The sequence below is a fragment of the Manacus vitellinus genome, unplaced genomic scaffold, assembly GCF_001715985.3.
Source record: "Manacus vitellinus isolate BGI_N305 unplaced genomic scaffold, ASM171598v3 scaffold_4_pilon, whole genome shotgun sequence".
NCBI classification, from domain to species: Eukaryota; Metazoa; Chordata; class Aves; order Passeriformes; family Pipridae; genus Manacus; species Manacus vitellinus.
The window spans coordinates 31168513-31185526 of NW_021940604.1; the positions used below are offsets into that span (position 1 = coordinate 31168513).

At 41.6% G+C, this 17014-nt stretch overlaps 1 protein-coding gene across 6 annotated transcripts in view; it reads left to right on the top strand.

Annotated features, from left to right (window-relative positions):
• Positions 1 to 17014, top strand: part of BACH2 (BTB domain and CNC homolog 2) — a 145543-nt gene that overhangs the window by 82710 nt on the left and 45819 nt on the right. For 4 of the 6 annotated variants that reach the window (XM_018078282.2, XM_018078284.2, XM_018078281.2 and 1 more), the window contains one exon: positions 15503 to 15757. In XM_018078282.2, coding sequence (XP_017933771.1) covers positions 15515 to 15757 — 243 coding nt within the window. In that variant the 5' untranslated portion in view covers positions 15503 to 15514. Of the gene's footprint in view, positions 1 to 15502; positions 15758 to 17014 lie in introns of those variants that run through there. The other 2 variants (XM_018078289.2, XM_018078287.2) reach the window with 2 other exon arrangements.

The window sequence follows — 17014 nt, forward strand, 5'->3', positions numbered from 1 at the left end:
ATACATTCGTGTACATGTATACACATATAAAACTATAGACACGTGCACGTGTGTCTGCTTTTAAGACACTATATTGGAACATAATATGCTGTGATGGAAAAGCATCATGTCATTCATAACCTAGTGGTGACTGTCCTGTATTTCATCAAGCAACAAGTATTTATTCAAAGCATTTTAACATTCCTTTGGACATATAACCAAACTCTGTCTTACTAGCACTTTAAAGTCTTGAAGTAGTGGCATGAATCTGTAGATAGACTTACGTGATTTTGACCTCTGAGAATTATAAATTAACTCAGTCTATTTCTATAAGACTTGAATTGTTATAATGGCAAAGTCTTCATTTAGTCTGATGACTAAATTTTTAGCAAAATTGTCTTCTCCTTTCATGCAGCTGTATCACTAAGGGGTCAAGTTTGTCTAAAAAGACTGGATTTCATTCTGTGTAACAATGTTTGCATTTTTCTGACAGTCCAGAAGAAGACTCATGGAGTGATTTTTTTAAATTATTTTTTTTACTGCAGCCTGCAATGTAGGTTAGGTACATTTAGGGTAGGCAGAAGCTGAGGGGGAAGAAGTAAGAAAAAAAAAGCATGCTTGTTATTACATTGCAGACTGTTCTCTTTTACATGTATACCGAGAGACAAACCCCCCTGGCAAGCACTGGAGTTTGCCATCTCGGCTGGTCCCCTTCTTAGCACAAAAAATGCTCTAGGGTTTGCAAGCACGGGGAAGTATTGATTGATACCTAGCACGCTATTTGTATTACATATTTCAGTTAATAATTAGAAATGCTTTTAGATTAGTTTTGTTGAAATACTAATCAATGAGCTTTATAGATTCCCCGCTTTATACATAAACATAGCAATCTCCAATGGAGCATAAGAGTTTTATTTTATCCCATATTGTTTATACTATATAATTATTAATCTGTAGTTTAATCTCCTTGTCCCCGTGCTTTTGTGGTTTGATCCCACTTGTTACAGGCACTCTCAAATCTCATTAAAGGCCATGGATTAAAGGGACTTAACATCTTCACAAGTAAGTGCTGGAATGTGCCAGATTCATCCTGTTGCATGAAGACCTTGTGGTGCTTCTCACTCTACATGTGCACCAGGAACCAGACTGGCTGCCTTGTATCTTGTAATTTCCGTCTACGAAGCCTTATTTTGAACCACAGTAGGTTTTCCAGACTTCAGGTGCATGGGGTCACAGTTTTCTTGCTGTGATGTTCTCTCAGCCTGTAAATGGAAAACCATCAGTGTTTAGGCTGAGGGGGAAGTAAAAAGGAAAATAAAGCTTGAAATTACATGTTGATTTCCCAACATTCAACATTTTTTTGAACTCTTGTAGAGCTCTGGTGCCCCCATGCTGTGGAGCAAAGACCTTAGATCTCAGCTGGAGAGTGGGTTTGGGGCCATGCTGCAGCTGTTACTGTTTCCCTTGGAAATCCATTAGACCAGCCTGGGAGTTTGGAAAAGAAAGCCCAGGGCAGCTGATGGCTTCTGCTTAATGCCACCTCAAAAGTTGAGTTTCTGACAAAGCGAGGGGACCTGCAGAGCTGTTCTCTGCTTGCTCCATCTGTATTTGGTGTGGTGTTGCAGACTGCTTAGTTGGGATTTTGCAGACCAGTGATGGTCAGCCGGTTCTGCTTGGGAAGTGGGAATCTCCTGGCTCCTACCCTTATCCTCACCCACATGGACTCGGGGGTCAGGTTATACAATGGCACCTTTAGTTTGTTTAAAGCAAGGAAATTATGCACAAAAGCTGTTAAAAGAGTATAAGGTTGTCAAGTGAGAAATGTTACAACATCGCCTGCTCAGCCTTCAATTGGATCCTGCGTACATGCAAATTTGACAGTTTTTAATTGCATGTCTCTAAGATCTGTGGAGAATATAGCTTCTCAATTCACTTCAGAAAAATCATACAGACTTTTTTCTTCTCAGAATAAAAAGCATTATCTCTTAAAGATTGTCCAGACTGTAGCTATGGGTGTGCATTTCATCAGCCAGGGAAAGCTTCCCTAGGTCAGAGCTGCCAAAAACACAGCCCTGAGCAGACCTGCCATGGTCCTGAAGTAGTGTGGCAGTGGTGATTGCCACTGTGGGGACAAGGTCCTCACTGATTTCTTTTGTGTTGTCCTCAGATATGGTGCAGCCAGGTGTCCTGAATTGTCTGTCCTCTTGTGAATGGAGAGGACAGGGAGAAAGTAGCATGCTGCAGGTGGCACTTACCATGCTGCTGAGGGTAGACGAAGCTTGGGATTTTGTGGATCTCCAAGCTGAGGTCTGCAGAGACTATGGGGAATGTCTGGTTTCAGTGACCTCTTTCTCTACCAGTGGTATACTCCCCTTGAAGACAAATGAGCAAGCAGGGGCTGTAAACTAACCTTAGAGAGAGAGTGACATCAGTGAATGTCCAATTGCATAAACCAGCCTTACACAAGTCTAGTATAACTCTAAACTAGTATACATAAGTCTAAATCATTAGGATGGTACAAGACTCATGTTATTTGATGTTTTATTAACCAGTTCTTAGCACTGTGGGAGAGACATTGGAGAGAGTGGCACATGAGCCAAAAGATTTTCAGTTGGAGTGCTTCTCTTAAAAATAGACTGGAAAATACAAGTTTACAGCTTATTGCATGAGAAAATGAAGAAAGAAGGGAAGCAGTTTGTCAAAACGTATTATTTGTGGACAGTCTTAAATAATGTGAATCACAGGGTCTCAAATCCTGTACAATGACCTTGTGCAATCAGAGTACATCATCTACCGGGAGACTGTAAATTTATGTGTGCACTGTACTCAGAATTGAAAAAGATGTTTTCCAAAGTTAAAACCTGTTGTGTTGGCATAACATTGCATTTGAAGTAAAAAGCGTTGAACGCACTGGGAATTGTTGAAGAATATTCTGCCAGCTCTCAAAATTATGATTTTACACTGCCATCAATAACAAAAAATGTTACTCTAATGAGAAGCCATTCTGGTTAAATGAAGAAATATAAGTCATGATAAAACATTTATTAATTGAATATCTAAAAAAGGGAAAATAGAAAAGGCAGAAATGTTCCCCAGGTGTTTTTTGTATTTGAAACTGTAGAAGAGGATGTGTCCATCCTGCGCAGGGATGTGGAAAGAAGAGAAAGTTTGCTGCTTATAGCAAAGTAGGATCTGAGAGGCAAGAGTGATTGAAATTAAACAGTTTCACATCCTAGTAACTTCTACATCCAGGAATCTTAAGGGAGGTGGCCAAAGAGCTCTGTTGAATGGCTGGTAATTCATAATAAATCTTGGGAAAACGGGAAATTCCAGAAAATTGGAGGACTGCCAACTGTATTTCCGATATTTAAAAAAGGTAAAAAGAATGTTCCAGGGAACTGATGGCTGCTTTAGCTTGCCGTCAGTCCAGGGTAAAGTAGTTGAACAGCTATTTCAGAATCTGTCAAGAGAGAACTTGGAGGCTAAAGGTATATATAATTCCCTTAAGAGTTAAAGAGGGAGCTTGTCAAAAAACCCTGCTGGTTTTCTTTGCTCTGTCAGAATGGCAAGTCTGCGTGATAAAGGCAGCTGTTGATTTGCCATTAGGAGGCCAGATTAGGTGGTCCTTTCTGCCTTTTGGGTTTGTGAACCATATAAGGAATGCCCTGACATTAAAACTCCCGTGACAGAGTTTCAAACAAAAATAATCAAGCCACTCTGTTTCCCTGGGATAAAGTGTGGCTTGGGTTTGGGGTGTTAACCTCCGATTTGATTTGATGGCTTTTGCAGTTTTAAGTGTGTTGAGTACCTTGTAGTTCTGTGGGGGTAAAGAAACCAAACCAACTTCAAAAAGCTTCTTGAAAAGCTCAACAAATAATGTAAGTATCCTCAAACAAAGATAAAATCCAAGTTCTTCTTATAGCAGTCTTTGCAGCTTTAATCCCTCTTTCTTTACCATGGCAAAGAAGATTTCATAAGCTTCTCTGGATCTTACAGAAGGAAAGCTTGTGTTTGCCTTCTGCTGTCTTTGTAGTCCTGTAAGAAATTATAGGTGCAGATGCTATGTTGGCTGTACTTACCCTCAAAACCACAACCCAAATGCATCAAATCTTTTCTTTCGCTCTGGGCTCCTTCAGGTTGCAGTTGCACTTAGTAAAAGTGCCCATTTCTGTCTCACATCCGCTCCTTACCTCAGCTGCAGCCTGGTAGGTGTTGGCAGCAGAATTGATTGCTTTCTGTGCACCTTTCTCCATCGAATGATTTATTGTCTGCAACAGGAAAGGCAGTCAAGTTCTAGAATAAGGGACAGTCCATGGATAAAGGGACTTTAAATAGAAATCTAGACATGTGCCAGACTCTGAGAATATTGGGAAGGCTTGCAACTCCTGATAAAACCTTCCGATAACAAAATGGCAGTTCTCAGATCCTTGCGGGATCAAAAGCAATGTCAGAATCCCTTGGTGTAATCCAAGTATCCCCATGCTCTGAGAGTTTCTAAATAGTCGTTTCAGTGACCTTCTGATCATTTGATCATTAGAAAAACATGTGAAAACTGGTTTTGTTTTCAAAAACAGCTGTTTTGTGTTGATAGGCCTCCCAAGGTTCAGATGTGTAAATTTGCGGACCCTAATGCAGTAGTCACTAGAATATATTTAGTTAGTTAGTTAGTTATAGATTATTCAAAATTATTTAACCATAAAGAAACATTTTTCCTTCAGTTGTCAAATGAGAACATTATTGTTGGTATCCCTTTGGTTATGGAAAACGCTGCATGAACAGATAGTGGCCCAGTCTCCAAGGAGAAGGCAACACCTGTATTCTTTCCCGAGAGCAGAAGGTGTGAAGTTATAGCCTACAAAATTTAACCCAGTAACCTACTGCATGCGTTCCTGCTCTTCACACATTAATCACAACAGACATGTTCCAAAGGACATGCCAGTGTGTGTCCCAAGGAAAGACGAAGGACATTCTAACCACCTGCTAACTTGCAGCAAAGATGAAAAGCTTGCATTTTAGGGGGGAAAACAAAGAGAGCAGATTTTTCCCATAACAACTATGCAGTATGACAGGAGAAAATGGGATTTGGTTGCTTTCATGACCTCTGCAATTTGTGTAGTTGAAGATGTTCGCTGTGGTTTTGACCATAGCCTCACCTGCAGACAGAACTGCTTCCACCAGTTCCGCAGATAGGCTGGAAAAGCAGTAATTAGTGCAATTTAGTGGAAAAAAAATAACCAGGAGACATAATTTTGAGAGAGAACTTTCTGTTTTGTTTTGGGGTTTGTTTTGTGGTTTTTTAAAAAAGCAAAAACAATGCTCATCAACCAAAAACTTCAAGTACAGAGCTTCAGCACTGAATTCCACCGGGGCTTTAAAGTAGAGAATGAGAGAAATTAATAGCTTCTATTCCCGTAACTTGTTAGCATAATCTTTCATATAGTCATATTATCAAATTTCAAATAGAGAGGCACCTTCTTTAGTATCCCAAAGTAGTGTCATTCTGGCAAGTGACACAGATATTTGACAAACCATTTGTGCTTCAGCAATTTCATCATTTCAGATGACATTGCAGTGTAAATTGTACATGTATACATAGACGCACACATACGCTCATAGAGGTACACATAAATGATTTAAAGGAGTGGGAAAAAGGGCAAAGCCATATCACTGTATCACTACTCAAGTAAAGCCCCAAAATACTAATATAAAGCAAAGGAATCAGTGGGCCTTTGCCAGAATTTCCAGCCTCCATTTGTGTGGAGACCTTAAACTTCTTCAGAGAGCTCACCAAACTGGAAGGCAAAATAAAAACAAATCACTAATTCATTTTTCCATCTTCAGTTTTTTAATCTGGCAATCCAGTTTATCCAAGAACAATCCAAAAGGTTGTTTTGTCTTTTCCCCAAGGTCCTGAAGCCACTGACTGCTTCAGAAAAACATAATATGTTGTTTGTTGTGCTTGGTGGTTTCCTGGCAGTGTTTCAGTGTTGGGCATTCCCCATTCTACTTTGAATAAGCTATTTTGAGTAGCAGACTTGGTTCCGGTCCCCTTCACCATAGTCAACTACTGTAAAGAGCAATGTGAAAGCCATGAGAGGAGACCTTATCAGGAAAGAGATCTTCTGTGTTTCTCACTTTCCATGCTAATATATGTCAGTTGAGTAGCTTCTGAGAAATAAGGAGCAAGGACAGTTTTTCTGTTGTTCCTCCTATTTTCCTGCCTGGTCTCTGTGGAAAGTATCCCTGCCCATAGCAGGGAGCTTGGAATTAGATGATTTTTAAGGTCCCTTCCAACCCAAACCATTCTATGACCCTATGATTCTGTGTCTTCTCCCACCCGTCTACCATGCGTCTCTCCTGTGGGCATCATCAGTGTTTACAGAACATTGAAAATGCATGTTACACTAAGCCTGACTCACTGAGTGTAGGAAAATTAGTAGTATAATTATACAATTTTTACCGAGTCATAAAAAGAAGCATATGTATACTTTGCCTAGTAGGCCTGCATAGAGTGTGTATGTCAATGTATGTACTGTATGTAAACATTATTTGCATGTTAACTGAAGTCCCTGAAGACTGCGAGCTATCATTACCTTGTTCATCTGGGTTACTCTCTCAAAAGACAATAACAACATAACCCTCTGAAGTCAAGAAATAGGTTTTTTCTGTATATGGAACATAAATCTATTTGGACTCTTCAAAGCAACCTCCACTGGGAATCCGTGCCTCCTTGTGGTACCAATCTCTGAACAACCTGAAGCGCAATTTCTTTAGAGTAGACACCTGGGGTTTAAATAAACATTAATCATGGAGACTGTAGGCATCCTGACAGTACTTTTTTTAAAAAAAAAGATTCATTGTAGAAATGAAGCTGTGGTACATTTCTGCTCGTGTGTGCATTCTGCCAATAGCAAAATCATTGTAAGTAACCAAAATGCTACAGATGAAAGTTATATTCAGCAGTTCTGTTTAAAAGTCTGCAGGATCAAAGTACCTCTTTTTTATTTTTTTTTGACTTAGTATCTATCCAGTTGTGCTGTAGGGTCTAGGTCCAGTAAAGAAAACCAGTGAGTGACTTTGCAGTGGGACTTACTTCCTACATCAAAGTTGTGACGGCATATAAACTGTTCAAAAACAACCATTCCACGGTCTGCAGGACCCTGTTCATGTCAGTTTAAGCTTAAGAAGGAATTTCCAGTATTCTTATCTGTATTTTGAAAGCATGTGAAGCTTGCCGTATGGAAATGGGGCTCATGGCCCAGCCCTGCAGCCAGCCCAGGCACTGATTATTCTGTAGCTCATCAGGGACCAGTTTGTGACCCTTTGTCCACGTGCAGCTGTTCAGCAATTCTGAGGGTGTTCCCTGGGCTGTGGACGCTTAATGTCTTGGAGCCATGCAGCCTCCTCAGCAATGGGAATTCTTGCCTTTAGGAGATGTTAGCAGATGTCTCTTGGGCCCTGCTGTGTGCCCAACCAGACCTGCCTCTCTAGAAGGCCTGTGGCTAAATCCTCTCTTGGGTTTCTTTTAGCTATCCCCCTTGCCACTCATGGTCAAGTGAAGGTTGTGTTTCATGCAGTAGGGTCAGAAGGACTAGCCATCACTATCAGCAGCAGCACATGTCTACAGCTGCTGACCAGGAATGCTCTACAGTGTCTTTTCCACTTGTCCATGTACCTTGTGCTTTACAGCAGAAGTTACTTGAACAATGTGAAAAGCTCATTTCTTAAGACAATCTTGCTAATGGCCCTGGCACCCACAGTATGTTTGGCAGGAGGCAAGTCCATGTAGCCTGGCAGCTCAGTAGTCTATTTTCAATTATCTGGGGTGCTCAGAGAAGAAGACATTAATATTTCTGAGGATGACATAGCAAATTACTACTGCTCCCTAACCTTTTTAAATTGCTAACACTGTTGTAATCTGTAATTACAGAAATCAGTGTGAGAATAGTGGCACAGTATAATTATCTTTCCTGATACTTTATTACTGTATGAATTATTAATCAAAATCAGTCTTGTATAGTATTTGCAGCAACTAAGAAGAATAATCTATAATTAAATTTCGTTGTTTCTATTTTTGTGCTAGTGTTTTATGATGTTGTAATTGATAATTAATTGGTTAAAAATTCACACAATTCTTGGGAGTTTCATATGACTATGACTGCTCAGTATTCAGCATTTATTAATTGAATAATGGGCTCACTGAAGAGACCTTTGTATATAGTCTTCTGTCATTACAATGAGCTCTCAAAAATGGTGAATTAATCATTAGGCCTTTCAATAGTTTCTTTTTAAAGGAAAGCAGTGACAATATAATCATATGCTTTGTTGTTATAGCTATAATTGAGAGATCGTAATAACCAATTATAAGGATGGTCATTTTAGAAGCTCTGAAGTGTCAGTTATTGATAACTTTCTTTAAAAACAAAGTGTTGATTACACAGAATGAGTCTTTTCGTAGAAAAACTATTAGGAGATGGGGAAGGAAGCCTGGAAAATTATTTTCCTCCCACTTGCCACTTAAAAACAGTGCATGTTTATCCCTAAAAACTGTCAAGTCTGATGTGCTTTTGCTGCCATTTTTCAGAAGTAAAGTTGCTTTCAACTTTTTTCATTATTTTATCGTCATTCTCCCCATTTTTTTCTGAATATCTTTTGCTAAATTGTTAGGGGGAAAAAATAATAGAAAATGTCAGAACAAAAGACCATTTTTTTCACACACTCTGCATCCTACTGAACAGGAATACTGTGAGATGTTTACGTGCAAATCTGTGGTGCAGATTCCAGCTACTTCTGACCAGAGAGCCTTAGATGCGTTCAAGATAGCCACTTCAAACTATTCTTAAGATTCTTTCTTTTACTGTTAGTGGAGCTGACTGGGAGAATGTGAACTGGAACTAGAAATACACCCAGTTCAGTATTTGTCCTCTCTTAACACAATCAGGAGAAAACCAGGAGTCACCTTACATAGCAGAATATAATTTGATCTCCAGCTTATGCTTCCAAGCAAAACCTGTGGTTCATTTCACACCAGGTCAGTTACTGCAATTCTTAAATGAGGAATCACAGTTATTTGTTGGCTTCTGTACTAAAATGTAACATTACAGGCATAATGAGGAGATACTGATAAGCCTTCTCAGACCTTTGCTGGGAAGTTGTTGGGAGTCCTCTGTGTGTTATTATAGATCTAATGTCCTGTTTATACCTCCTAGGATACAAGTGAGCTTTTGTTTCATGGGATAAGATGATGCCTTTAGGTCCCTTTTTTCCCCCATCCCCTTCCTTGCTGGTGTTTTGCCATGGATAGACTACAAAGATGCTTCTGCTGCAGTTAATGCACCTTTTATGAGTTAATGTTGTGGGGCTTTTCGTGTCTTAAACTGACTGCTCTTCTGGAACCAGTGGGAGCAGGAACCCCTGGTGTCAGTGACACCCACCACGTGTAATCTTCGGACAGCTATTTTCTATTGCTTGCCTTCAACAACTTGGTCCCATGCAACTTCAGTTCCTGTTGGAGAGAGGGAAGCTGTGGGCAGCATGCCCATCGCTGTCTCCTGAAGCTGGGGATGGAGGGGGCAAGGAGGTCTAGGAGGCGTGTGTGGAGGTAACAGATTTGGGTTTTCATGTGTGTTGACATCCATTAAATAATTTGTTTCTGACACAGTAGTTACTAGGTTAGGAAAGAGGGATAATAGAGGCACATTTGTTGTTGGACAGTATGCTGGAGCATGTAAATATCCCGTGGACCCTTCATCTGTGTACCCTTGTACTCTCAGTAATGTGCCGCTGAATATTTTTATTAGGAGTAACTAATCCGTTTACCTATGTGGTGAGTAACATGCAGTTGTACATATGGTTTATTGCAGTGACTGTGAAATCTCTCAAGGAAGACAAAACAAGCATCTTGCTATGAGTACACGGTACAATTTCAGTTCATTTCAGTGGTCAGGAATCACAGCTCTTCTTTTTTAGAAACTCTGCATTTGTCTTGCTTCTTTTACTTGTGTGCCCTCTCCTGTTTGCAACACTAGAAACAATAAATAGCAGTGCTGCTTTGACCTTTTTATTTTGTATTATTTGTATAGTGTCTATAGAATTGATCATGCACATTGAGAAGGGATTTTTCTCTTTCCTTGACAATGATCTTTTTCATTGTTCTTCTGAGGATTTCTTCTCTCCTTGTTTCAACATCAGTAATCAGATCCAGATGCTACACAACAGTGTACTGCACCAGAAGTAACTAGAAAATACATCTCCTTATTTGAATATTTCTGTCTTTCTAAAATCTCCTCTAGGTGATGACAGTCTGCCTGTCTCCAGTCTGTCTTTTTTGTGAGAGACTCCAAATTGGAATTGAGATTCCAGGTCAGTGAGTCTGTGGTTTACTGTGATGGTGGTCAAACACTGCAACAGGTTTTCCAGAGGTTGACGTGGGGTCTCCACCTTTGAAGAGACTCAGAACCCTTCTGCATACAGTCCTGTTGCTTTGAGCGGGGAGGCTGAACTCCTCCAACCTCAACCATTCTATAATTTATTTTTTTTCTGATTACCACCTTTGTGGAACAGAGTGCTCTGGATTTAGTGTGTCACCTTGTTAGTGCCTAATTCTTTTTTATATTAAGTCTTTTTAAAATTCCCAACAATCCCTATTACCTTTGACATTTGAAACAATTTTATCAATTTCAGTCTCTCTGACATGGTCTTTGAACTTCTAGGTCACTAATCAGTGTAGGATCTTCAGACAGTTTCTTTTGGAAAGGACTTGAGGAGATACCTAGCTCAACTTCCTGCTCAAAGCAGGTCAGCTCTGAGATCAGAGCAGATTGCTCAGCACTATATTCAATGTGATCTTGCAAATCTCTAAGGATGGAGATGACAGCCTCTCCAGACAACCTGTTCCTCAGTTTTTACTTATGTCCAGTCTAAACCTCTGTTGTTTCAAATTGCTCCCAGTGTCTGGCTCCATCTTCTCGATGGCTTTGCTGTAGGAGTGGCAGGCTTCTGTTAGCACATCCAGACACATGTCCTGGAAAGGACCTGGTACTAAGTGTGGCCAACCCTCCTGTGGATCAGAGGAGCTCAGGCATGTTGCACAGCATGACCATAGGCAGATGTGGGCCAGTTTCTGGAGAAATTTCACTGTTAACCTGTTGAAAATAGCCCAAATAGCCCGTGTCCCTCCTCTGTTGAATACAGTTTATCCTAAGTGGTTTCCAGACTGATGGAACTTCTCATCTTATGACAACTGAGTTTCTCTAACAGGCGTTTGTAAAGGTTTTGTCAAAGGATTTCTGAAAGTCAACACTAATTACGTGTACCAGTGTTCCTCACTACTAATTTGACACACTTCAGGAATTCTAATAGAGCCCATCAGAAACATGACTTTCCCTTGCAGAAGCCATGCTGCTTTGTCACAGTGATAATTTCCCTGGTTAAGTACTCTGTAATTCTGCCACGATCAAGATTTACCTTTTCACGTTATTAGCCCAGTTCTGTTGCAGGACTTTCTGGTCTGTCTTGATAAGATTTTCTCTCCCCTCATATTTCCCTTTAAAAACAGACACCACATTGCCTGTGCTCCAGTCTTGGGAGGCAGAAGCTGTTTTTTTGTGATAGGTAATGTATTTTTGGTAGCAGCTCAGTCAGTGCATTTATGAGTTCCTGGAGAGTTTTGGATGAATGCCAGACAGTACAGACAGCGTGCTGCAAACCAGAGTGTTTCAGATGTTCCGTGAGCAACATTTTTCGTCTCCTGAGGTTTCATATGCCTCCTCCATGCTGCCCATGCCAAAGGGCTCAGTGGGATCTTCCACCCATCACCATGGAAGGAAAGTGTAAGCAGCGTTCCAGTTCCCTTCACTGCAGTTGCTGGCCTTTACCAGCAACCTGTTTTGGCTAGGTCTCAATGGTGCTTTCCTTGCCCACAATAGTTTGTGCCAGTTTCTGGAAACTTTTGTTTCAAAGACGCTTTTTCTGGCAGCATGGTGACCTATATGCAAACAAATGCACAGCGTGTTCTTTTGAGCCAGAGAAAGGCTTGCTAAGGCATTCTCTCTTCTGTTCGAAGAAATACCAAGTGTGTAGCAATGATTTCCATGAAGAAGGTTCTGCAAACTCAGCATAATACTGAATTCAGCAAAAAATGATGCAGTTTAATTAACACTGTGTAAAAGGCTTACAGCCAACTTGCTTCAGAGTTCAGAGATAATACCAGATCCCTGCTTTTTTAATTCTGAGGAGAAGGGGGAAAAAAGTTGAATTCTGTTAATTTTTGTGCTACTTCGTGCCAAAGTTCTACAGTGACCTTTCCTCTTTGCCCTCTAAACTGTTTTCCTGTGAAAACGAACAATATACTTCCCAGTGAAGGGTTTCATCATCTTACACCTTTCCTGCAGGATAAAGCCCTCTTGGAGAGGAAACACCTCATGTCTGGAGGTCATTTAGTCGATGGCAGATCGTGGAAAAGGAAAGACGGTAAATCGCTTGTGTTGAAACATTAAAAGCTGATAAATAGGTGGTCCTGAGCTGTAGCCCAGCCCCAGTTTCCCTGTGCGCAATGCAGGGCTCAGGGTGCTTCCTGGAGCGGCCAGGGGCATGGCCAGGGGGAAGTCTGTGTCAGGCTGAGATTGCAGCTGCCAGCCAGGGCATCCACATGGACTCTCAGTGGTGTGGGAAGGGGCATGGTGTGGATCCACCCTCGGGAAGCTTCCAGAGTCACAACAGTAGCCTTGGGAAAGAGCAGTGATAGGAGCAACTGGGTGGAGGTCCTTCCCAGGAGGGTGGCTAGAGATCTGCTGGAGCGGATGGTGCAGGTCACTGCTCCAGCATCTCAGGACCGCATTGGTCAGAGTTTTAACACAGAAGGCAGGCTTGCTCACCAGAGGGGAAACACACCATAGTATTTTCAGCACTTTGCAGTGCATGCAGCAGATTTTTTTAAAAAATACACTTGATGAGAGCTGTAGTTAAAAAGTGGGAAATTACTAATTAGTAACCAAGTAATTCGGGGTTTGATTCACACAAATTACACTATTACTGTAAGAAAAGATTGCAATTTCAGGCTAACAGTGGGTTTTCGTGGGGGTTTTTTTAAGGGATTGAGAATATAATTGATATTCTGTTCATTATTTGCCAGGTTTCAGATTTCTTGTCCTTTCTTTTCATCATCTGAGATATTACAGGCATAAGAAATGCCTGGAAAATAAAAGGGAAAAAAAGCTTACTGCTTTCCCCTTTGCATTGTCATTTGCAGCTCTCAGGCTTTCCCACCAGATTGTTCTTGTAAATTCTTGCATTTCATAGCACGCAAGAGTGACCACTTAGAACATAATTATAACACTATCATTAGCATCAGTTCAGTTATACAGAAAGCTGTGGGTGAGATGAACTAAGTGTCATTTTGTCTTTTACCTTACTGGAGTGCTAATAACATGATTGTTAATTCTTCTCATTAGTCTCAATTGATGGGGAGAAAAAAAATAATCTTTTTCTGGTTAAGAAATCCAACTGGTATAACCCCCCTCAAGTGTCTCCCTCCCCTGCCTGTATACAGATCAATAAGCAGCTATGTATTTTCTCTCTAGATGTTAAGGAGGTGAAGGGCTAGTCTATGTTGGTTGGTTGTGGGTTTTTTCTGTTCATGTAAGCATTTCAGCTGAGTACTCAAAAGTGAAGCATGAGTCAGCATGAAGATTGAAAATACCAGTAAAAGAGAAGCTGTAAGCATTCCATTAAGACTTCCAGTAATATCGCAGTTTTGTTCTGTTGGCAAAAATTTTGTAGAAAGAGTCATCATAGCCACTGGTTTAAAAATACTCCTATAAAGGTAGGAAGATGGAGTTATCATTGAGAAGTCTAGTAAATACAAGTAACAAATGGGTCCTCTGAAGTCCATTCTTGTCTAGATTACTCACATCTTTCGAATGACACTGTAGGAAAATGTTACCCTCGTCTGAACTCATGGCAAGAGAAATAGTCTGAAGTCACTTTGTGTCTAGTCATGTACCTGTATACTGCATTAGCAAAGGAAAATGCTGCAAAGATCCGCATTAAAAGTAGGAGAGGAGGAACTTTGTTTCAGCTTGCTACAGTAGTCAGATACAAAAAAATAGTCATCTGTTGCCCTTAGCCTTAATGCCTCTGAATCTTACCTCTCAGAAGGCAGTTGTTCACAATAAGGAAAAATAATTCCTTAAAAATATTTGAGTTTTGTGCATTTGCACAACTTCCCCTTCAACAGCAGATAGAGTAAGGCATACGAATAATCCTTTTTCAAAACCATGTAAGTCCTAAAGCAAGTGTGTTTGCTTTGTTTTGGGCTATATAGTGTGTTTAGACACAGCACAGGGTTTTACACTTTCCTATTCAGAGAAGTTGAAATGGGAAGATAACGCAAAGAGAATTCAGTGTGGTGCTGGGCAAGTGTTGGATAAAAGAATTGCTTCAACATGTTCAAGTGCAAAGGCAGTTCATGCAGCGTTGGGTGTTTGGGAAAGCTTGATCCCTTCTACCTCACCACCACTAATCCAGTCCCCGTGTTCAGAGGCATTGCCACTTCTACATGTGTCAGAAATTGCAGAACATCGGGCTGAGAACTTCCTAACCCAGGCAGTTGTAATGGGTGTGTAATGGGTGTCTTACATCCATCCTTCCAACCTCTGCTCAGCTGTCAGAAGGGAGAGACTTACCTGCAGGCAGGAGCAGCCCCAGCACCCATGTACTGTCTGGGGCAGAGCTCCATACAGGTCAAGGGATTTTCTTGGGTCTGTGGGTCTGGAGTTCAGAAACATTTACGTTTCTGTAAATGGCATTAAATCACTGGTGAAGGTATATTGCTTTAGCCATGCATGGAAATAGATTTCTTCTGGAGCCACTAAACATCTTTCTCTTCCCCTTAAGGCTTAAAATTCTGATTGAGAAATTAAGTCACTGTAGTTAACAACTTGTCTTCATTGGGTGCAGTTCCACCTTGCCTTTCACTTGAACCAAGGTCTTCAGTGTAAATGTGTAGTGCTGCCTGTCCACTGGAGAATAGACTGGGGTTTTGAGGGGGTTTTGAGGGTTTTTCCCCTTTAATCTGGAAATACTGGAAGCAAGAACAAAGCCTTTTTTTTCACTATTAGAAGACCCAAAAGGCACTCTTGCTTTTTTTTCTAAAATCTTCTAAAATTTCCAATGGGCCCATGTTATTGCCTCTACTAAATTGGAAATTGGAGATGCATAGAAGGTGGTTGAATGGGAAAGTACTTTGCAGTCTGTCTAAACTATCTATTTTGGTTTTGAGAGGGGAAGTCTGGGAGGGTAAGTAGGTAATGGAAGCATGGCAAGCTGAAATCTGGTGGTATCAAATACCCTTCCCAATATCTTTCCCTAGCAATTTTTTCAGATTTAAATATTAATGGGCTGCCTGGCCATTGGTCCTGAGCTATCCAGATATCAGGCAGCATCTCACCATACCACATTCACCCACCGATTGTGTTGCTCCTCACCACCTTGTTTGTGTTTTCTTCTCCCTTGTCCCCTGCAGGGTGTGAACGGCATGTCTGTGGATGAGAAGACTGACTCCCCCATGTATGTGTATGAGTCAACGGTGCACTGTACCAATATTCTCCTCTGCTTAAATGACCAGCGGAAGCAGGACATTCTCTGTGACGTGACGCTGATCGTGGAGGGGAAGGAGTTCCGCGCCCACCGGGCTGTGCTGGCTGCCTGCAGCGAGTACTTCTTGCAGGCCTTGGTAGGGCAGACGGAAAATGACCTGGTGGTCAGCCTGCCGGAAGAGGTACAGTATGTCACCGTGCCCCCACCATAAAAATCAACCCCCTTTTTCCCATGTGGTGTGGAAGACCTCTGAGGTCTGCTAAGGTGGTTGAAGGGAGTGTGGCACAGGTGTCAGTGCCTGCCCCGCAGGATGTGCTTTCTGTGTTTGGGTGGGTTGCAGATTGCTGAAGGATGGACGTGTTCACGCTATGCCAGCCTTCCTCACTAGTGGTAACTCCTAAAGATTGTGGTGGCAGAGCTTTAAGATGCTTCAACTCGCCTTTGTCACTGTCACCAAGGGAGTTGTACCCAAATGCATAATTACCACAGCCTCATTCAGGGTATTATTAGGACCCTGATATTCTTCTGCTCTTCCAGACAGGAAATTTGATAGGAGTAATGTGGCTGCTACACCGCAGGTTATTGTTGAAAAATCATTTGAGCTGTCACGTTGTTGGGAGTCTCATTGCTGTCCACTCCTCTCCAGCAGCTCATATCTTCGTCCTCCTATTTCCCTTCTCCTGCACCTCATCCAGCCTTGCTTCCTGTCACCTCCCCTCATAAAGAATTTGGGATTTAACTGCTTCAGGCCTTTTGTTTTCCACCAAGAAACCATGAACACAGTCTGTCAGAAAGCAGGGTTTTTCTCATGCAGCATGGCTCCCACAGCAGGAAGCCAAGGGACATAGAAAATACGTACCTCACTGGAAAGTTTACTTTATTTTACCACAAAATCTCACTGGCTGGCTTCCACCCCCACTGTAATTTCCTCACAGCCACACAGGCGTGACAGCACAGCTACCGTAGGACATGCCGGTGGCTTTGCTGCCTGCAGAGGGGAGGTGTGTGCCTGCTGGCCAGAGCTGCCATCACCCACTGCCTCAGCAGTGCCTGCCCAGTGTCTCCAGCTGGGAGGGGTGGCATGAGAAGGGTGATGATGTACCCAGGGCACAGCACAGCAGTCACTCAGTGGGTAAGTGCTCTGGCATACAGAGGGTTTTTCACCATAAGTTGCTTAATGCCCATGAAGAGACATGGTGTGTTTTTAAATGATGACAGGTCCCAAAGTGTCACATATCGGTTTTCCCCTCTGGTTTAGTTCTCCAGAGACTTCAGCAGCATCGTGATGTTGTCATGGCATAAGTTGGAGAGGACTAGAAGTAGGTCACCGGCTGTGACTTCATGAGTCTTGACACTGAATATTACTCATGAAGACATTTCAACCCAGACTTTTTGCATAGGAGTTTAGAGATATCACAAAGGACATGATAGGATGCAC